This window comes from Gossypium arboreum, chromosome 3 (genome assembly GCF_025698485.1).
Source record: "Gossypium arboreum isolate Shixiya-1 chromosome 3, ASM2569848v2, whole genome shotgun sequence".
Taxonomy (NCBI): Eukaryota; Viridiplantae; Streptophyta; class Magnoliopsida; order Malvales; family Malvaceae; genus Gossypium; species Gossypium arboreum.
Window position 1 is genome coordinate 4,447,005 of NC_069072.1, and position 14,033 is coordinate 4,461,037.

Consider the following 14,033-nt stretch of genomic DNA (forward strand, 5'->3'; position numbering starts at 1 on the left):
TAATTTAAATTTTTGTCAAATAATATCTAAAAGTTACAAAACAAAATTTATTTTGTCAAAATAAGACTAAAAATTTAAAATAAAAAATTATTATGAAAAACTGAGAATTGAATCAAGCCAAACCGAATTAAAATAGCTAGCTCAAAAAATCCTTGAAGCTCGACTAAACCAAACCAATATCACCCCCAATCTTCACCTTCATCTTTATAACACTATAAGCCCTTACGCCTCATTTGGTATAACGAACGTAAAAAAAGGATTGATGTATTAAATTACTTAAGCGTTAAAAAGATGGATGTTATAGGGGTTTAGTTGTAAAAAAATTGTGATATTTATTGCTTTTCTTATTTTGTCTTTGATACGAGTTAAAAGATAAGTGTTATCTATGAATGTACTATATTACTTTTAAAATTTTTTTAGTTTCAAAGCTGAAAAATAATTAGCCTATAAATACGATAAATCAACAATTAGAACAAAAGCATATAATGTAAAAAATAAGAGCAGAAAATAACCAACACAAACGTTATTTGTTAACGCAATTCAAACACAAGGATTTTATATCTGCAGAGTCTTGACTTAAGCTCAATTCACCCTAATATAAATAAGCAATTGCAACTCCAATCTTGATCCCAATTGTCACAAATCACTCACCCAAGTTTAAAAAAATGAAATTATCCCATTAATGATCCTGAGTATTTATCAACTAAAAATCATCATAAATTAGTCTTTTAACGACACCAAAACTCTCTCAAAAGATAAACATTGTCATTACTTTAAACTTCTTAATATGACTAGTTAAAGAGATGAAAAGTCCTACAAAACTCCATTGAATAAACATGATATTTATCACTAAAACAATATTTTTATCATCTACAGCTAATAAAACTTTCATGTTTATCCAATCACCTCAAGCAATTTGATTAAAAACCTTTAAAATCCTAGTTCAAACATGCTTAGTGTTTTGTCAAATATATCACACTCAAGTGGATTTAACTCGGCACAAACAAAATCCATTCACAACCCAATTCGATAACTTGAGCAGAGAAACAATTTTGTTATAACAAGACATGGAATGAGCAGTAACAGTTTTTCCAAATAGGATAATAAACATGATAATTTTATGTATATTTTTATGAATGTCTTGAGGCAAAATTATTTTATGCATATATTTATGTATCTTTTTTTATACATTTATGCATAACCCTATGTATATTATAATGTCTTATTTACTAACATTATTTGTATATTGTCATATGTATTTTTATGTACACTCTTATGGATATTTTATGTATATCATTATGTATGTTTTTTCTAATGAATCTATATATATTTTATGTATAATTTTATTTGTAATATATATATAATTTTTATCGAACATTATTTTAATTATAAATTTTTCTTATCTATCATGAATTATTATGAAAATTGTTGAATGTTTCATTGCTAGTTTATTTTCTTATATATTTTCAACTTTGTATAGTATTTAAAACTAAAATTGACTATCATTACTAATGATAGATAACCTTAATTAATAGAACGTTATTTAAAAATTAATTAAGAATTAATTATTTAAAATCACATGCACGCATATACATTAGAAATTAGTCTATCCAAAGACTCACAAGCTTGAGAGAGAAAAATGGACTAAATTGAAATACATGGAGTAATGGTAATTTCAAGTTTATTTTGATATAAATTAATATATACACTTTAGTTCGGCATAATTTAATTTTTTATAATCTTATGAATTATTCAAAATATCTAAGGTGTTTTAACTAGTTAAAATGAAGATGTAGATTTTCTTAAAACATTTATTCAACGAGATAAATTTTCATGTTAACATGATTAGTTAAAGTGGGGAAAATAATGGGACAATTAAAATCTATGGGCTAAAGTCTAATTTCGAGCATCATAAAGGGTGGATTCAGAATTTAACCTACAAATCAAAGCATAAATTAGAAAGTAGGTCGTATAATTGTAATTATTTACAGCAAGAGCGTTGTTCACAGCGCAAAAGTCTATAATACCCACAACGTTATATCATTATCCTCTTTCTCTTCGCCTCTTGATTTTAGCTTCCGCAAGCAAACCCTAACCCTAAACTTTCTTTTCTCTCCACTCTTCATCTCTTTTTTCCTCTCAATCGCGATAATGTCTCACTTCGGAAGGTCAGGCCCGCCCGACATCACCGACACCTACTCCCTTCTCGTCCTCAACATTACCTTCCGTAAGCTTCTTTCTCTCCCAGTCTCTCGTCCTTTCGTTTCAATTTATTTAGGCACGACTGCTGGCGGTTTATTTATACTGTGACTAAAACCTTTAATTTGGTTCGAATTTGTTTAGGCACGACTGCTGATGATTTGTTTCCGCTCTTCGACAAGTACGGGAAGGTCGTCGACATCTTCATTCCCAAAGATCGAAGGTTCTTTTTCTCCTGTTCTCTTTCTTTTTCGTTCTTTTTGGTTGCTGTGAATTTATAGAATAATATTTTTGTTCGCTTGATGGTAGGACTGGTGATTCTCGAGGCTTTGCATTTGTGCGCTACAAGTATGCCGATGAGGCTCAGAAAGCTGTAGATAGGCTCGATGGTACATTTCTTTTACTCGTTTACTCTCTGTCTGTCTGTCTCTTATGTTAGCTCTTTTATATGTATTAAATGCGGTGTTGTATCAATTACGTAGGTAACTCATTTGATATATTATGACATTTACTCTTCTTTTAGGGAGAGTTGTTGATGGTCGGGAGATAACTGTTCAGTTTGCAAAATATGGGCCTAATGCAGAGAGAATGTAAGTTGTGTGCTAGTTGTCATTCATATATATTTCTTCTTTCGCTGGAACATATTTTAAGTATAATGATAGAGAGGATGTATGCAGTGTAAGAAATTATTTGATAAAAATGTCAATTTGGCTCGTCTAAGAAGGTATTTTACAAAGGGAAACGCCTTATTGTTTTGCTTTAACAGGGAAAATGTCCGCTTAAGTAATTTGTATTGGTGATCAACAAATTAGTATCTACAATGGAAGTTTGAAAGGCTTGTTTGGCATGCTGATTTATAATTTGCGGCTATATCTGGCTTTTTTTTATTTAATTTCTTTTGTGTGGATATCTCGTTATCCTTGCAGTATTTTCATATCCCTAGTATTTTATCTTTAGGTCTTTAATTGTGTAGTGAGTTTCATGTATTTCACTGATTTCCCTTGCAGTCAGAAAGGAAGGATTATTGAATCATTTCCAAGGTCAAGAAGCCGCAGTCCTCGCAGAAGGTAAAGTTGTTATGTGCATTCTTTTTCCTCTTCGACGACTTTTGTTTGCACTCATTTTGCTTGATAGGTAGCATTTTCTTCTTGTGCCTACTTTTCTGAATAAATTGCAAGAGATATAAATGAAGGGATAACCATATGGATTTTTCACGTATGCTTTTTCCTTTCCTTACCAACGGAAGCACATGAGATTAATAGTGGCATGAAGATGATGGTGCTATGCAGTAGTACTTTTAAGATAAGTCGATGGTTATCTGCCTGTTCCCACATGAGTATCTGAATGCAGTAATTGTGGTTTATCGGTTATTTATTTCTTGACAATTCGATATTAGATTTCTTTATCCTATTTGATTTGTCAGAGTAACTTTAACTCCAGTACTGCCTTGGTTGGATATGTGATGCCTTTTAAGCTTGTTTAAGGTCAAAACTATATGGGTTGATTTTATCTTTTTATGGTTTTGTGGACATGTGATGTTTGCTGCATTTGATATATTCAGGCACCGGGATGACCATTATAAAGATAGGGATTATAGAAGAAGTCGAAGTAGAAGTTATGACAGATATGAACGTGATCGATATCGTGGGAAAGACAGAGATTCTCGGCGTCGAAGCAGGAGCCGTAGTGCTAGTCCTGTCCATTCTAAAGGCCGAGGAAGAGGTCGTTATGATGATGATAGGCGAAGTAGAAGTCGATCAATGAGGTTTATGCTTTGCAATTCATGGTGTTCAGTTTCTTCTATTTTCCTCCCATTCTTTAGTTACCTCATTCTGATACTTCCGTATTTCAGTGCTTCTCCTGCTCGGCGTAGCCCTAGTCCTCAGAAGAGTCCTTCCCCACGTAAGACATCTCCCCCTAGGGGTGAAAGTCCTAGTAGACGGAGCCGTGATGGACGGTCTCCAAGTCCTCGGAGTGTTTCACCGCAGCGCCGCCCTGCTGATTCACGGAGCCCATCTTCTTGAAACTCATAGATCAATGTGAGTTTTTCCCCCATCTCATTTACTCTCATTTGTCTTTTTTTTGTTTGCTTTTCAATCTTTATTTTTTGGGTAAATTTCTTCATACAACCATTGATTTTGACTTTTGACTCTCTGATTTGTGTTTGTATTTTGTAGGAATGATCTTGCTGATGACATTGGAATTCCTGGAGACTTGACTTAGCATGGTTCCTGTTGCTATTTTGTTAATGTTGAGGACATTCAAATATCATTTGTTTTCTAGTGTTGGTAGGACTGGGTTTTTTGTTGTTTTATTGACTGCCTGAACCTTTTGTCTCAATTAGTTAAGTTGTGTAGTTTGTAGCTTGATGTTTCAGTACTCATCAAAGATTCTGTGACGCAAGTCTGTCATCTTACTTTGCTCCTATCTTTAGATGTTATATTTTGCTCTGGTTTTTTGTGGTATTTGTTTCTCTGATTAACTGATGGGTCTCCATTATGCAATGGTTTTTAAAATTCTTTTATTTTTTATTTTTATTTTCTAAAAATGCTGATTCATATCCAATCGCCTGTTTGCTTTTATAGCAATGTTCGGGGAAAGAGTGAGTTGGGCAAATGGACATGATGTTGATGTTGATGTTGCTGTTCGTGCTGTTTTTATCTATAGATGAATGGTCGTGATTGTGATGCTGGGTTATAGCAGTATGCTGGTTGCAGGGACTGTTTGTTAACTATTTTTTAACTGAAAAGATATGGTGATTGGTAAGAGCTATAGTCATGTCTTGGTTTCCAGAAAGCTTTGGACCATTCTCGTTCCTGATTTTTGCATTTGATTATCCTTGGGTCTTCTGATTTCTAAATATTGGCTCTGAGGTTTAGTTGCTGTGATGATATTAAAGGACCCAAGATGATTTTTTGACCTGTGGAATGCCGTGTTTGATGAGCTCTCTGGCATTAGACCTGATGTGGTTGCTAAAAATAAAAATGTAATGTCTGGTTTAAATCTTATAGTTGCATTAATTGAACAAAATAACTTGTTCCTATTTAATTGTTTGATTGTTGTATTCCATTAATCATGTTAACCACTCCCTCTTCCTTAATGTTTTGAGTTGTAGCAACTTTGACCGTGATTGTAGCTGGGAAGTGGTTGCTGTGCCAATTATGTTGTATGATACACATTGCTGTGAGATAACCACTGAGTACAAATTAATAACCTGTACCAGACTGTTGCTGCCTTGTTGGATCATGTTGAAAATGGTTTTAGCTGTTGCCTAGCTTTCCACCTTGTTTGCTTGTAGCGGGCTGTTGCTGCACTTCCTGCAGGATCGTGTCAGTTTTAATACCTCGGTGTTTAAATGGATATGATATGCTGCCCCCTTATCACATGTTTGGTCAAATTTTATTATCTTTCCCTGTTTGAAGTTACTTTGCTATTATAGTGATTTCCTTCTTATCTAGAACCGATCACTATTCATTCTAACTTCAAATTTTACTCATATGACTACAAGTTCGTTCTTGTGCTCTGAGTTTGCTTTAGATGCTTAAAGAATGAAAGAACCGATAATTTTAGGCATGCATACCTTAGTGGCTAAGCATGTTGAAAGATGAATAGACTGGATGCCATTGCAGTTTTGTTCTGATACCTCACGCTATGTTGTTTACTTTGATCACTGCTGGTATCTGTTGCATGTATCATCTACATATATTCCAATGAAAATTTTGATTGCTCTGATCTGTGTTTTACTTTCTTGGATCTCCCTTGTCGTTTCTGAGAAATTTTTCGATGGCCTAGCAATATTGCGACTCCTGACTACTTAATTTGCTCTTGGCATGGCATTGAGTTAGACTTCCACAGTATTAAGTGCTTAAGTAGTTTTGAATTTTAACTTGTGGTTGCCCTGTTTTAGCTGAGGGTTCTGGCTTGAACTTATACTTTGTGTTATGTTGGTGTGCATGAATTTTTGTTTGTCATTGAATGAAATTGCAGACATTTTCTGTGAGGGGACGGAATTGAAGACAAATTAGATTTCAGTGGATGAGTAAATTTTCGCCCATCAGATGTTTCTTCCTGGTGATTGTGAGGTGGAACTTGCTCTGCTGCATTGCTGGATGCTTTCGGATCTGACACTAACCTGATTTCCATCCAGCATTTGCTTGTGCATATTAAAAATCATATAGCCTTATTTTGGCCCTTGGCCAAATGATAATGATACATATATGAAGGTAGACCATGACTAGAGTCCGGAAATGGACAAATAACCACTTTCTTTGTTCTAATGGAAGAGAAGGGATGAAAACATTGCAAAGCAAAAGCAATTCATAATGCTGGAGTTCAGAAAACAATTAAACAAAAAAACCGAGATAGGCACCACAACCCAATAATCTTATCTCACCATTGCCAATATGCCCGCCTGAAACCGGGGAGTCCATACCATTGCAAGGGCTAATAGTAAGCACCGATAAATACCTTGGGAATTGGATATATCCAATAAGCAAGAAATTTGCTATAAATCATCAAGCACAAACCTTGGGTGAGGAAAGAACAGCAAATTTTTATAAAAAAACTAGGGAATTTAGATTACCTTATTCGTTTGATTGGAATATGAGTTTTTATTTGTTGTCTTTTTCATTGAATATAAAATTATTTAGGAGTTTCTCTTGTTAAATTGTCTTTAATTATGAATAAAGTCTCACATGTTTGTTCTCTTGTGCATTGAATGTAAAATTATTTAAGAGTTTATCTTGTTAAAATTGTCTTTAATCATAATTAAAGTCTCTGTGAAAATTATTGAAGAGAATATTTCACCAAATCGAATATATTGAGAGTGAAAATTATAAACATACAAAAAGATCGCCAAGAATTGTTTGTCAGGATCATTATTGTATAAAAAATGAAAAATCTTATAATAATTATATAATTGACAAAATGCAATACAATCAACAAAATTTATTTTTCCTAAATTAATAATAAATAAAATTGTTGTTATCATATGAGATTATATTAGGTTTAACCCTACTACACATTGTTACCTTTAAATTTTAATATAACCATGTGGACCAAAATCTCAATTAATTTTCGTATCAAATATTTTATAAATATATTTTCACTTATGTTTTCTCTTATTGTGTCATAATCTAATATTAATTAAAGAAATAAACTTTTAAAAGAATTACATTGCATATATTAATTAAGGAGATAAATGTATAATTTAAGGATAAAATGATAAAATTGGAAATTAAATTTGATATAAAAGTAATATTCCCTAAAGAAAAGAAAGTGATAATAAAATCTTGATATACTATTTTTAATAATGTCATTTTGAAACCTTCCACTAGGAGATTTCTTGAACTAAGCAACCTTGAGCCTTTAATTGGGCTAGACCACAAAGGCTTGATCCGTTCCACTCCACATTTCATTACTCTTCAACGTCTCTTCCTCTTGTGTCTAGATTTCCATTGCTATTGTTGACACATTTCTCATTAGAAATCAAAATTTTCATTTTCAGTTGGAAGGTAGGAGCTCAGAATTTGCAAAGATGGAAGAAAAACCACCGAGCTCTCATCTCAAGCGCCCCTTCTTCGATGATGACGATTCCAACAAACCTCCCGCGTACGTTTCTGCTTCGCCCTCTCTCTTTTACCTTTAAAACGAATATATTTTATATCTCAAAGTATTGATGCAATTGTTTCAGCTCCTTAATTCTATAATTTTTTTTTCTCTTTTATGCCTGCTATTTCTCTCTCTCTCTCTCTATATATATATTTATATTTACTTTGGAAAAGTTAAGTCTTGATGGTTTCGTAAATTCATCTCCTTTTGAGAAAGTTAGGATCAAATACAATTCTGTTCTTTTTCAAGAATTATGTCTATTGTTTTAATTTTAGAGTTAAATCATTTTTTTATTTGCAGGCAGAAGAGGATTAGGTTTCCCAAGGGAAAGAAGGTAAAGCCTGGAGAAGAAGCAGTGAACCGAGTTGATGTTGAAGACGGTTCTCGTAACTTGCAAGATCCCCGTCTCGCTGCTAAGGAGCGTTCCAAGCGCCGCAATCAAATTACTACTGAATTATTCACCGAAGATGGACGTGGAATGCTTAATGATATCACCTTAGCTGAAGTTGCATATGAGGTTAATTTCCCATGCTGTTAGTCTGTCTTAGCTTCTATGTATGACTTGACAGTATGATGTTAATTCTGCAGTCAGTCTTTTGTGAATTAATGCTAATTTACACTAAATGTCTAAACTCAAGAAGCAGATGATGTGCACATATCTTATACTTTTTAGCTTCCAAATAGATGCTTCTTTGCATTCTCATCCAGTTTTATGATTGGTCCTTCTGCCAATTAGGTACTATAGTTTCTTTTCTACCTAATGTGTCCGCACTAATAAATTCTAAAAGGGTGTTTCATTTTTTTCTTTTTGGATAATTGAAAATTTATTCCAAAAATTTGAAGATTCAAAACGAATCTGCCATTTATAATGACAATAAGGGATTGCAGCCAAATATAATTAAACTCAAAATGGCTTGGCTTATACGCTGATCCATGCAAAGTGTGCTTAGCCTATCCAAAATAGCCAACCATGTAATGGAAGAGAACATAGGTAGTTTTATTTCATATCTAATGCAAAAATGCAGTTTATCATTTCATTTTGCTGGAGTTTTGGTGTGTTGTTGGCTTTTACAATCTTCAGTGCCACTCTGCGCTTTGATACAGCAGTTCTGATTCTGTTATTGAGTGAGTTTATAACTTTAGGATGCTTCTTTCCTGAACTGGCAGCCTTTCTGCAGTCAAGATGACTGCCAGATTCCTCATTTATTGGTTCAGGGGAAAAGATAGGCAATGATGGGAATTTCTTTTGGTAGGATAATGAGAACTTCATCGACGATGGAATTCAAATAGAGCCTTTCAATCTAGACAAAGAAAGAGAAGAAGGATACTTTGATGCAGATGGAAACTTTGTTGAATATGTCAATAACAATGGAATCAAGGTAAAGCGTTGCATTGACCTGGAGTTTCTCTATAGAATATCAGCACTTCTATTGACAGCCCCTTGGATTTATTGTAGGATGCGTGGCTTGATAGTGTTGAAGCTGATGTACAATATACAGGAAAAGCATTTGCTACAAAAAATGGTGAAGATAATGAAGATGTTGCACAGGATCTTTCTGCCCAAGACATTGGGATAATAAAGAGACGTATTGCCAATGTGCTTGAGCCTGGAGAAACGGTAATCTTTTTTTTTTCTTTGTTTCTGAGAGAAACGGTAATCTTACATGATAATTGTCTTACATATTTGTTTAAAATTTGCATGTTGCTTTAGTTTTCATGTTATGAATACATTATAAATGAAATGAATATTGAATACATGGTGTTGTAGTAGATTATCATATTGTTACAGGCATATGGATCTTATCTGTTATGTGTATATATATATATATTTACCATAATGATTATTTCAACATCCATGTTTACTCTTTTGAGGGGAGTCAGCTCGAGGTTAGTTTTTCTTTTTGTAAAAATGATCATTGCTCACCCAGGCATGGATTACACAAAGCTGCCAAACAGTACAGATTATTTCTTCTAGATAGTTTTTCTTTTTTAGGTCAAAGTCACAAGTGATGTTGTCAGGGCAAGAGCCTAATTGCTAAGGCACAGCTCATGTACCAGTTCGCCTCAAAGAGCCTCCAAATGAGGCGAGGGATTTTTTTTCTGAAATTTAATGCCCCAAAAAGGCACACCTAAATAAAATGCAACTTGGGTTTCTACCTTTAAAAAAAGAAATTATTAGCTTTTATTTAAGAGGTAAAAAGAAAAAATACCCATTATCTAGTCTTCATAAATAATAAAAAAGGTAATATAGTCTAACCTAAGAATTTTTGCTGCTTGTGCCTTAAGCGATGTAGGGGTCTCAGCGTGTTGCATATGCCTTGGCCCTTTGAACACATTGTTCTCGGCTGTATTAGAATGTTAGATACAATGTTTTTTTGCACTTGTTATTTTCAGTTCTAAGCTCTATCCTTATGTGCTGATGTTAAATCCATTTCTTTATTAGGTAAATAAACAGTTACAAGGGGAAAGTTTGAAGCTACTTTTAATTTACCTTTTGACAGGTTTTGCAAGCTTTGAGAGGGTTGAAAGGACCTTCAAATAACAGAAAGGAGAAAATGTCAGCTGAGACAAAGCGTGTATTTGACCAGCTAACTGAGGATGCCATGAAGTTGATGGAGAATGGTGACTACAGTTAAGTTTGTTACTTTCTTGTGCTTCTAGTTCACTAGGGTTGAGAAGTTACCTTGAATATTCTAGCTTTATGCCACTACCTTCTATAACCCAAAAAAATGACTACCAATATATTTAAAGCTGTTGCACACTTTGAGGCAAAGTGTCATTGAAATGTTTCTAGCCTTAAATGTCACCTTGACCTTTAAGATTATTGGTGCTTGCTAATGGTTGTGGTCACTTCAATTGGGAAGGATTTTGTGAGCATATCTATACTTGTTTATATGAGTCTTAACTTAGTTGAGATTTATGGCTTTGTTGGCCACCAATTGCCGTTTACTCCAATGAAGAAAATCTGCTTTTGCTGATATTTTCCTGCTTGTGATAATTACAAAAGTAGGTGAAGGTTTAGGTATATTTCTTTGGCCCTAGTATATGCTTATTGGTTTAAATTTTGTTCTGCAGATGTGTACCATGAGAAGCAGGAGGTTTTCCAGCGTGAGGCAGGTAGGTGCAATGTTTTAGTGTGTGTGTGTATTGTTTTATTCATATTGATTGTTTCTGAAGAGAATTCCATTTCTTAGTTCAAGGCACCCCTTTACTAACTGGAATCAAAGAATTAGTAAATCTGTTAAGCTCAAAATGGGAATGGGCTGGGGCTATGAACTTATAATCTATAATCTGATGATCAACTCAATTCCACGATTTTGAGTTCATTCCATATCGGACCAGATTTGAATAGGGTTATATACTTTCTCATTATGAGAAGGGGTCATTCGAGCTTATCCAAATAGATACCATGTTTACATATGGACCCCTACATCGTTACATTCCATTTAGGATTAGAAATGGGCATAATTGGGTCTGCTTTTTGCATCTCTCTCCATTATGCTAATATTGACATGTGATTTTGTAAGGGCAGGTGTATATATCGAATAACCTTTATTAACCATGCTCTCGATATATATATATTTTTTCAGAGGGATATGAGAAGTTAGCTCTAGCCAGGGGAAAGAGCAAATCTGCAAATGTTGTGCTGGAAAATTCTGATCCCAACTTGGGAAGTGACATGCTCACTGATATTAATAATCCTGGAACTGCTTCCGTACTCCCTGACCCAGCTGTGGGTACTTCAAGTCTAACTGCTGCAGAAGTTTCAGGCGATGCTGCTGATGGTTATGATATGTTTGCAGATGATGAGGATGATGAAAATCTTAAGCAGTCATCTGAGGCTAATTCTAATGCATTCATTCAATCATCATCAAATGCTGTGAACACATTTTCTGAGAGTATGTATTGTCACTGTTATTTTGGTTGTGAATGTTAGTGTTTTGGATGAAATTAGAGTACATTTGCTACTTGACCTACAGATCTAATTTTCCCGTTTTCTTGATTTTCAGCTGGAGATGTGCTAAATGATTACATCTATGATGAATCTTCAGGGTACCCTCTTTTATCCTTACCTACCTCCACACACACACACACACACACTTACTTCTGTTTAGGATTTTCAGTTCTTGGAGTTAATTGTGACTAATGAGGCAGTGGATTTTGAAGAGAGAACTGTTTCCAAGTATATATGCATGTATGTATATTGGTGTTTGGCAACCTTCTATAATAACATTTCATTATAACAGCCAAATTTGTTGTAGAACCTAATTTTATGTTTTATTTGTATCCTTCATAAAACTTTTCATCAATAACAACAACCGTAAACTATGAAGTACACTCTTTACTAAATTAAATTTCTATAATAGCTTCATGTCTCTAATTTTAGTAAAATTAGTTTTATTCCTAAGTGAAATAAAAATCATAAATTTTAATTAAGATATTATTTCAATAAAATGTTCAAATTTTACATAAAAAAATCTATTTATTATATTATATTAAATGATCTTTAATAAATGAAATTACATTTGTGAATTTTATTAAAGATTTGATTTAAATTTCACTAATTAATATTATTAATATATTATAAAATTTTAATTTGAAAATTAAATAGACTTGAATATGATTTAAATCTCAAATGTTTATAAATGGATAACAATCACTTTTCTGTAACCTCCAAATTTTTAGCAGACAAATAAGACTAGTATAGAGAGGGTTGACTGATCTTACAATAATCTTTTCATTCAGGTACTACTACAGTAGCACTCTGGGGTGTTATTATGATCCATCTACAGGACTATACTGCACAGCAGCATCAGGGCAATGGTAATAACTTATGCATCCCTTTTTGGACTCTGATTATTAGCACTTGAATGCATCTGTGCTGGTTCATTCAAAGTTCTAACTCCTTAGATCAGTTTATATAGTGGATGCTTATAAGTTTATGATTTTGTTTAGAGGACCTTGTGAGTCCTTGCTCATGTCAATAGCCTGAACACTGAAAGTAAATTTAAAGACCTGAATCAAAGATCCATGAACCCACCATTTTCATCTTTCTAGATGTAATGTTTTTTTTTTTTTTGGGTTGGGGGGATGTCTAATGCTTTATTGTAAGATTTTGACTATTCATATTTATTTGTGTGGATTCTTGATTTTTGTTGTCTAGCCACAGAGTTGATAGAACCTGCTGTTTGGGATTTTATCTGTTACTTATACAGCTTGATTTTTAAAGGCTGTGCTTAAGATATGTCCGTGTGAGGGAGTGTTTCAAGCATTAAGGCTTGAGCTATTCCAAATTATCTGGATAAATGTTGCAAGCATTTGCTGCTTAGAATCTTATCCCTCTGTATCTCCTATATAGGTATTCCTTTAATGAGTCAACTGGCACATATGATGAAGTTACGGAGGTTGCATCTGCTACAAATTGAGAGCATGGGAGTTACTGCTGTTGTTGAGGATGTTGTACAGACTGTAAAATTTGATGTGTGAAATTGGCATCCTAAGTCGGTTTTATACAGTAAGCTCCATATTGTTTTCTTCCTTTCAAATCTAACATTATAAAGTTATTATACTGTTCTTGTTTGCATTTCTTATTTTGTTTGGTAAAAGGGAGGGAGGGAGGGAGGTAACTGCTAGAATATAAGTAGTGTAAAATGAACTGCTAGAATATGACTAAAATCACCATGTATGACCGAGGGTGTGTTATCTGAAATGACTTGAACCACAGATGAACGAGCTAATGAACAAACAAACATAATATAGAAATCCTTGACGAGTTTCAGCCAAAACACCAGATCTGGTCAAAACAAAGTTCGCCCCGTCAACAAATTTATGGTTACCAGGTAGTATGGTGCAATTGAAGGTAACCCTTTTCTTTGAGAATAAGTAGTCTTACATCGAAGTTGATCTAGGAAAAAGGAGCCCTTTTCATTGAAGTCCTTTACCAATAAATTCTGGCATAAGATGCCCATCGGAAAATTGGCCGGTAGGGTTCTTAAAAAATTTTCACCATATGGCCAAAAGTTTGCCTGATAATTAACAGTGGTGCTGATATAATTGTTATTTCCAGCATAACAAAAAGTTGACTAACCAAAGATGAAGAAATCATCATGGTTTTCTAGCAAAGTGTAGTGGCATACCAAAAGCAAGAAACATATATGGGTCCTTAAACTTCTCATTTGAAAACTGAAAACATGTTTGCTTTATCTTATGTTCTTCCCATGGCT

The 14,033-nt window shown here is 33.7% G+C and overlaps 2 protein-coding genes across 2 annotated transcripts; both read left to right on the forward strand.

Moving 5' to 3' along the window:
• Window positions 1-1,967: 1,967 nt before the first annotated feature.
• Window positions 1,968-4,681, forward strand: LOC108476159 (serine/arginine-rich splicing factor SC35-like). Its single transcript, XM_017778277.2, has 8 exons — window positions 1,968-2,227; window positions 2,344-2,422; window positions 2,509-2,588; window positions 2,723-2,789; window positions 3,207-3,266; window positions 3,761-3,964; window positions 4,052-4,238; window positions 4,377-4,681. The coding sequence occupies exons 1-7, from the start codon at window positions 2,152-2,154 to the stop codon at window positions 4,221-4,223; spliced, it is 738 nt and encodes a 245-aa protein (XP_017633766.1). The 5' UTR covers window positions 1,968-2,151; the 3' UTR covers window positions 4,224-4,238; window positions 4,377-4,681.
• Window positions 4,682-7,513: 2,832 nt separating this feature from the next.
• On the forward strand, window positions 7,514-13,393 carry LOC108474486 (uncharacterized). Its single transcript, XM_017776427.2, has 10 exons — window positions 7,514-7,809; window positions 8,110-8,326; window positions 9,063-9,188; window positions 9,266-9,427; window positions 10,311-10,440; window positions 10,885-10,926; window positions 11,400-11,708; window positions 11,820-11,862; window positions 12,556-12,633; window positions 13,169-13,393. Exons 1-10 carry the CDS (start codon window positions 7,736-7,738, stop codon window positions 13,233-13,235), a joined length of 1,248 nt encoding a protein of 415 aa, XP_017631916.1. The 5' UTR covers window positions 7,514-7,735; the 3' UTR covers window positions 13,236-13,393.
• Window positions 13,394-14,033: the final 640 nt, after the last annotated feature.

Coding starts and splice junctions, on each gene's coding strand:
- LOC108476159 (XM_017778277.2), top strand. CDS start 2,152: ATGTCTCACTTCGGAAGGTCAGGCCCGCCCGACATCACCGACACCTAC. Junction 2,589..2,722: donor AGCTGTAGATAGGCTCGATG/GTACATTTCTTT, acceptor CTCTTCTTTTAG/GGAGAGTTGTTGATGGTCGG. Junction 3,267..3,760: donor AGCCGCAGTCCTCGCAGAAG/GTAAAGTTGTTA, acceptor TGATATATTCAG/GCACCGGGATGACCATTATA.
- LOC108474486 (XM_017776427.2), top strand. CDS start 7,736: ATGGAAGAAAAACCACCGAGCTCTCATCTCAAGCGCCCCTTCTTCGAT. Junction 11,709..11,819: donor TGTGAACACATTTTCTGAGA/GTATGTATTGTC, acceptor CTTGATTTTCAG/CTGGAGATGTGCTAAATGAT. Junction 11,863..12,555: donor ATCTATGATGAATCTTCAGG/GTACCCTCTTTT, acceptor CTTTTCATTCAG/GTACTACTACAGTAGCACTC.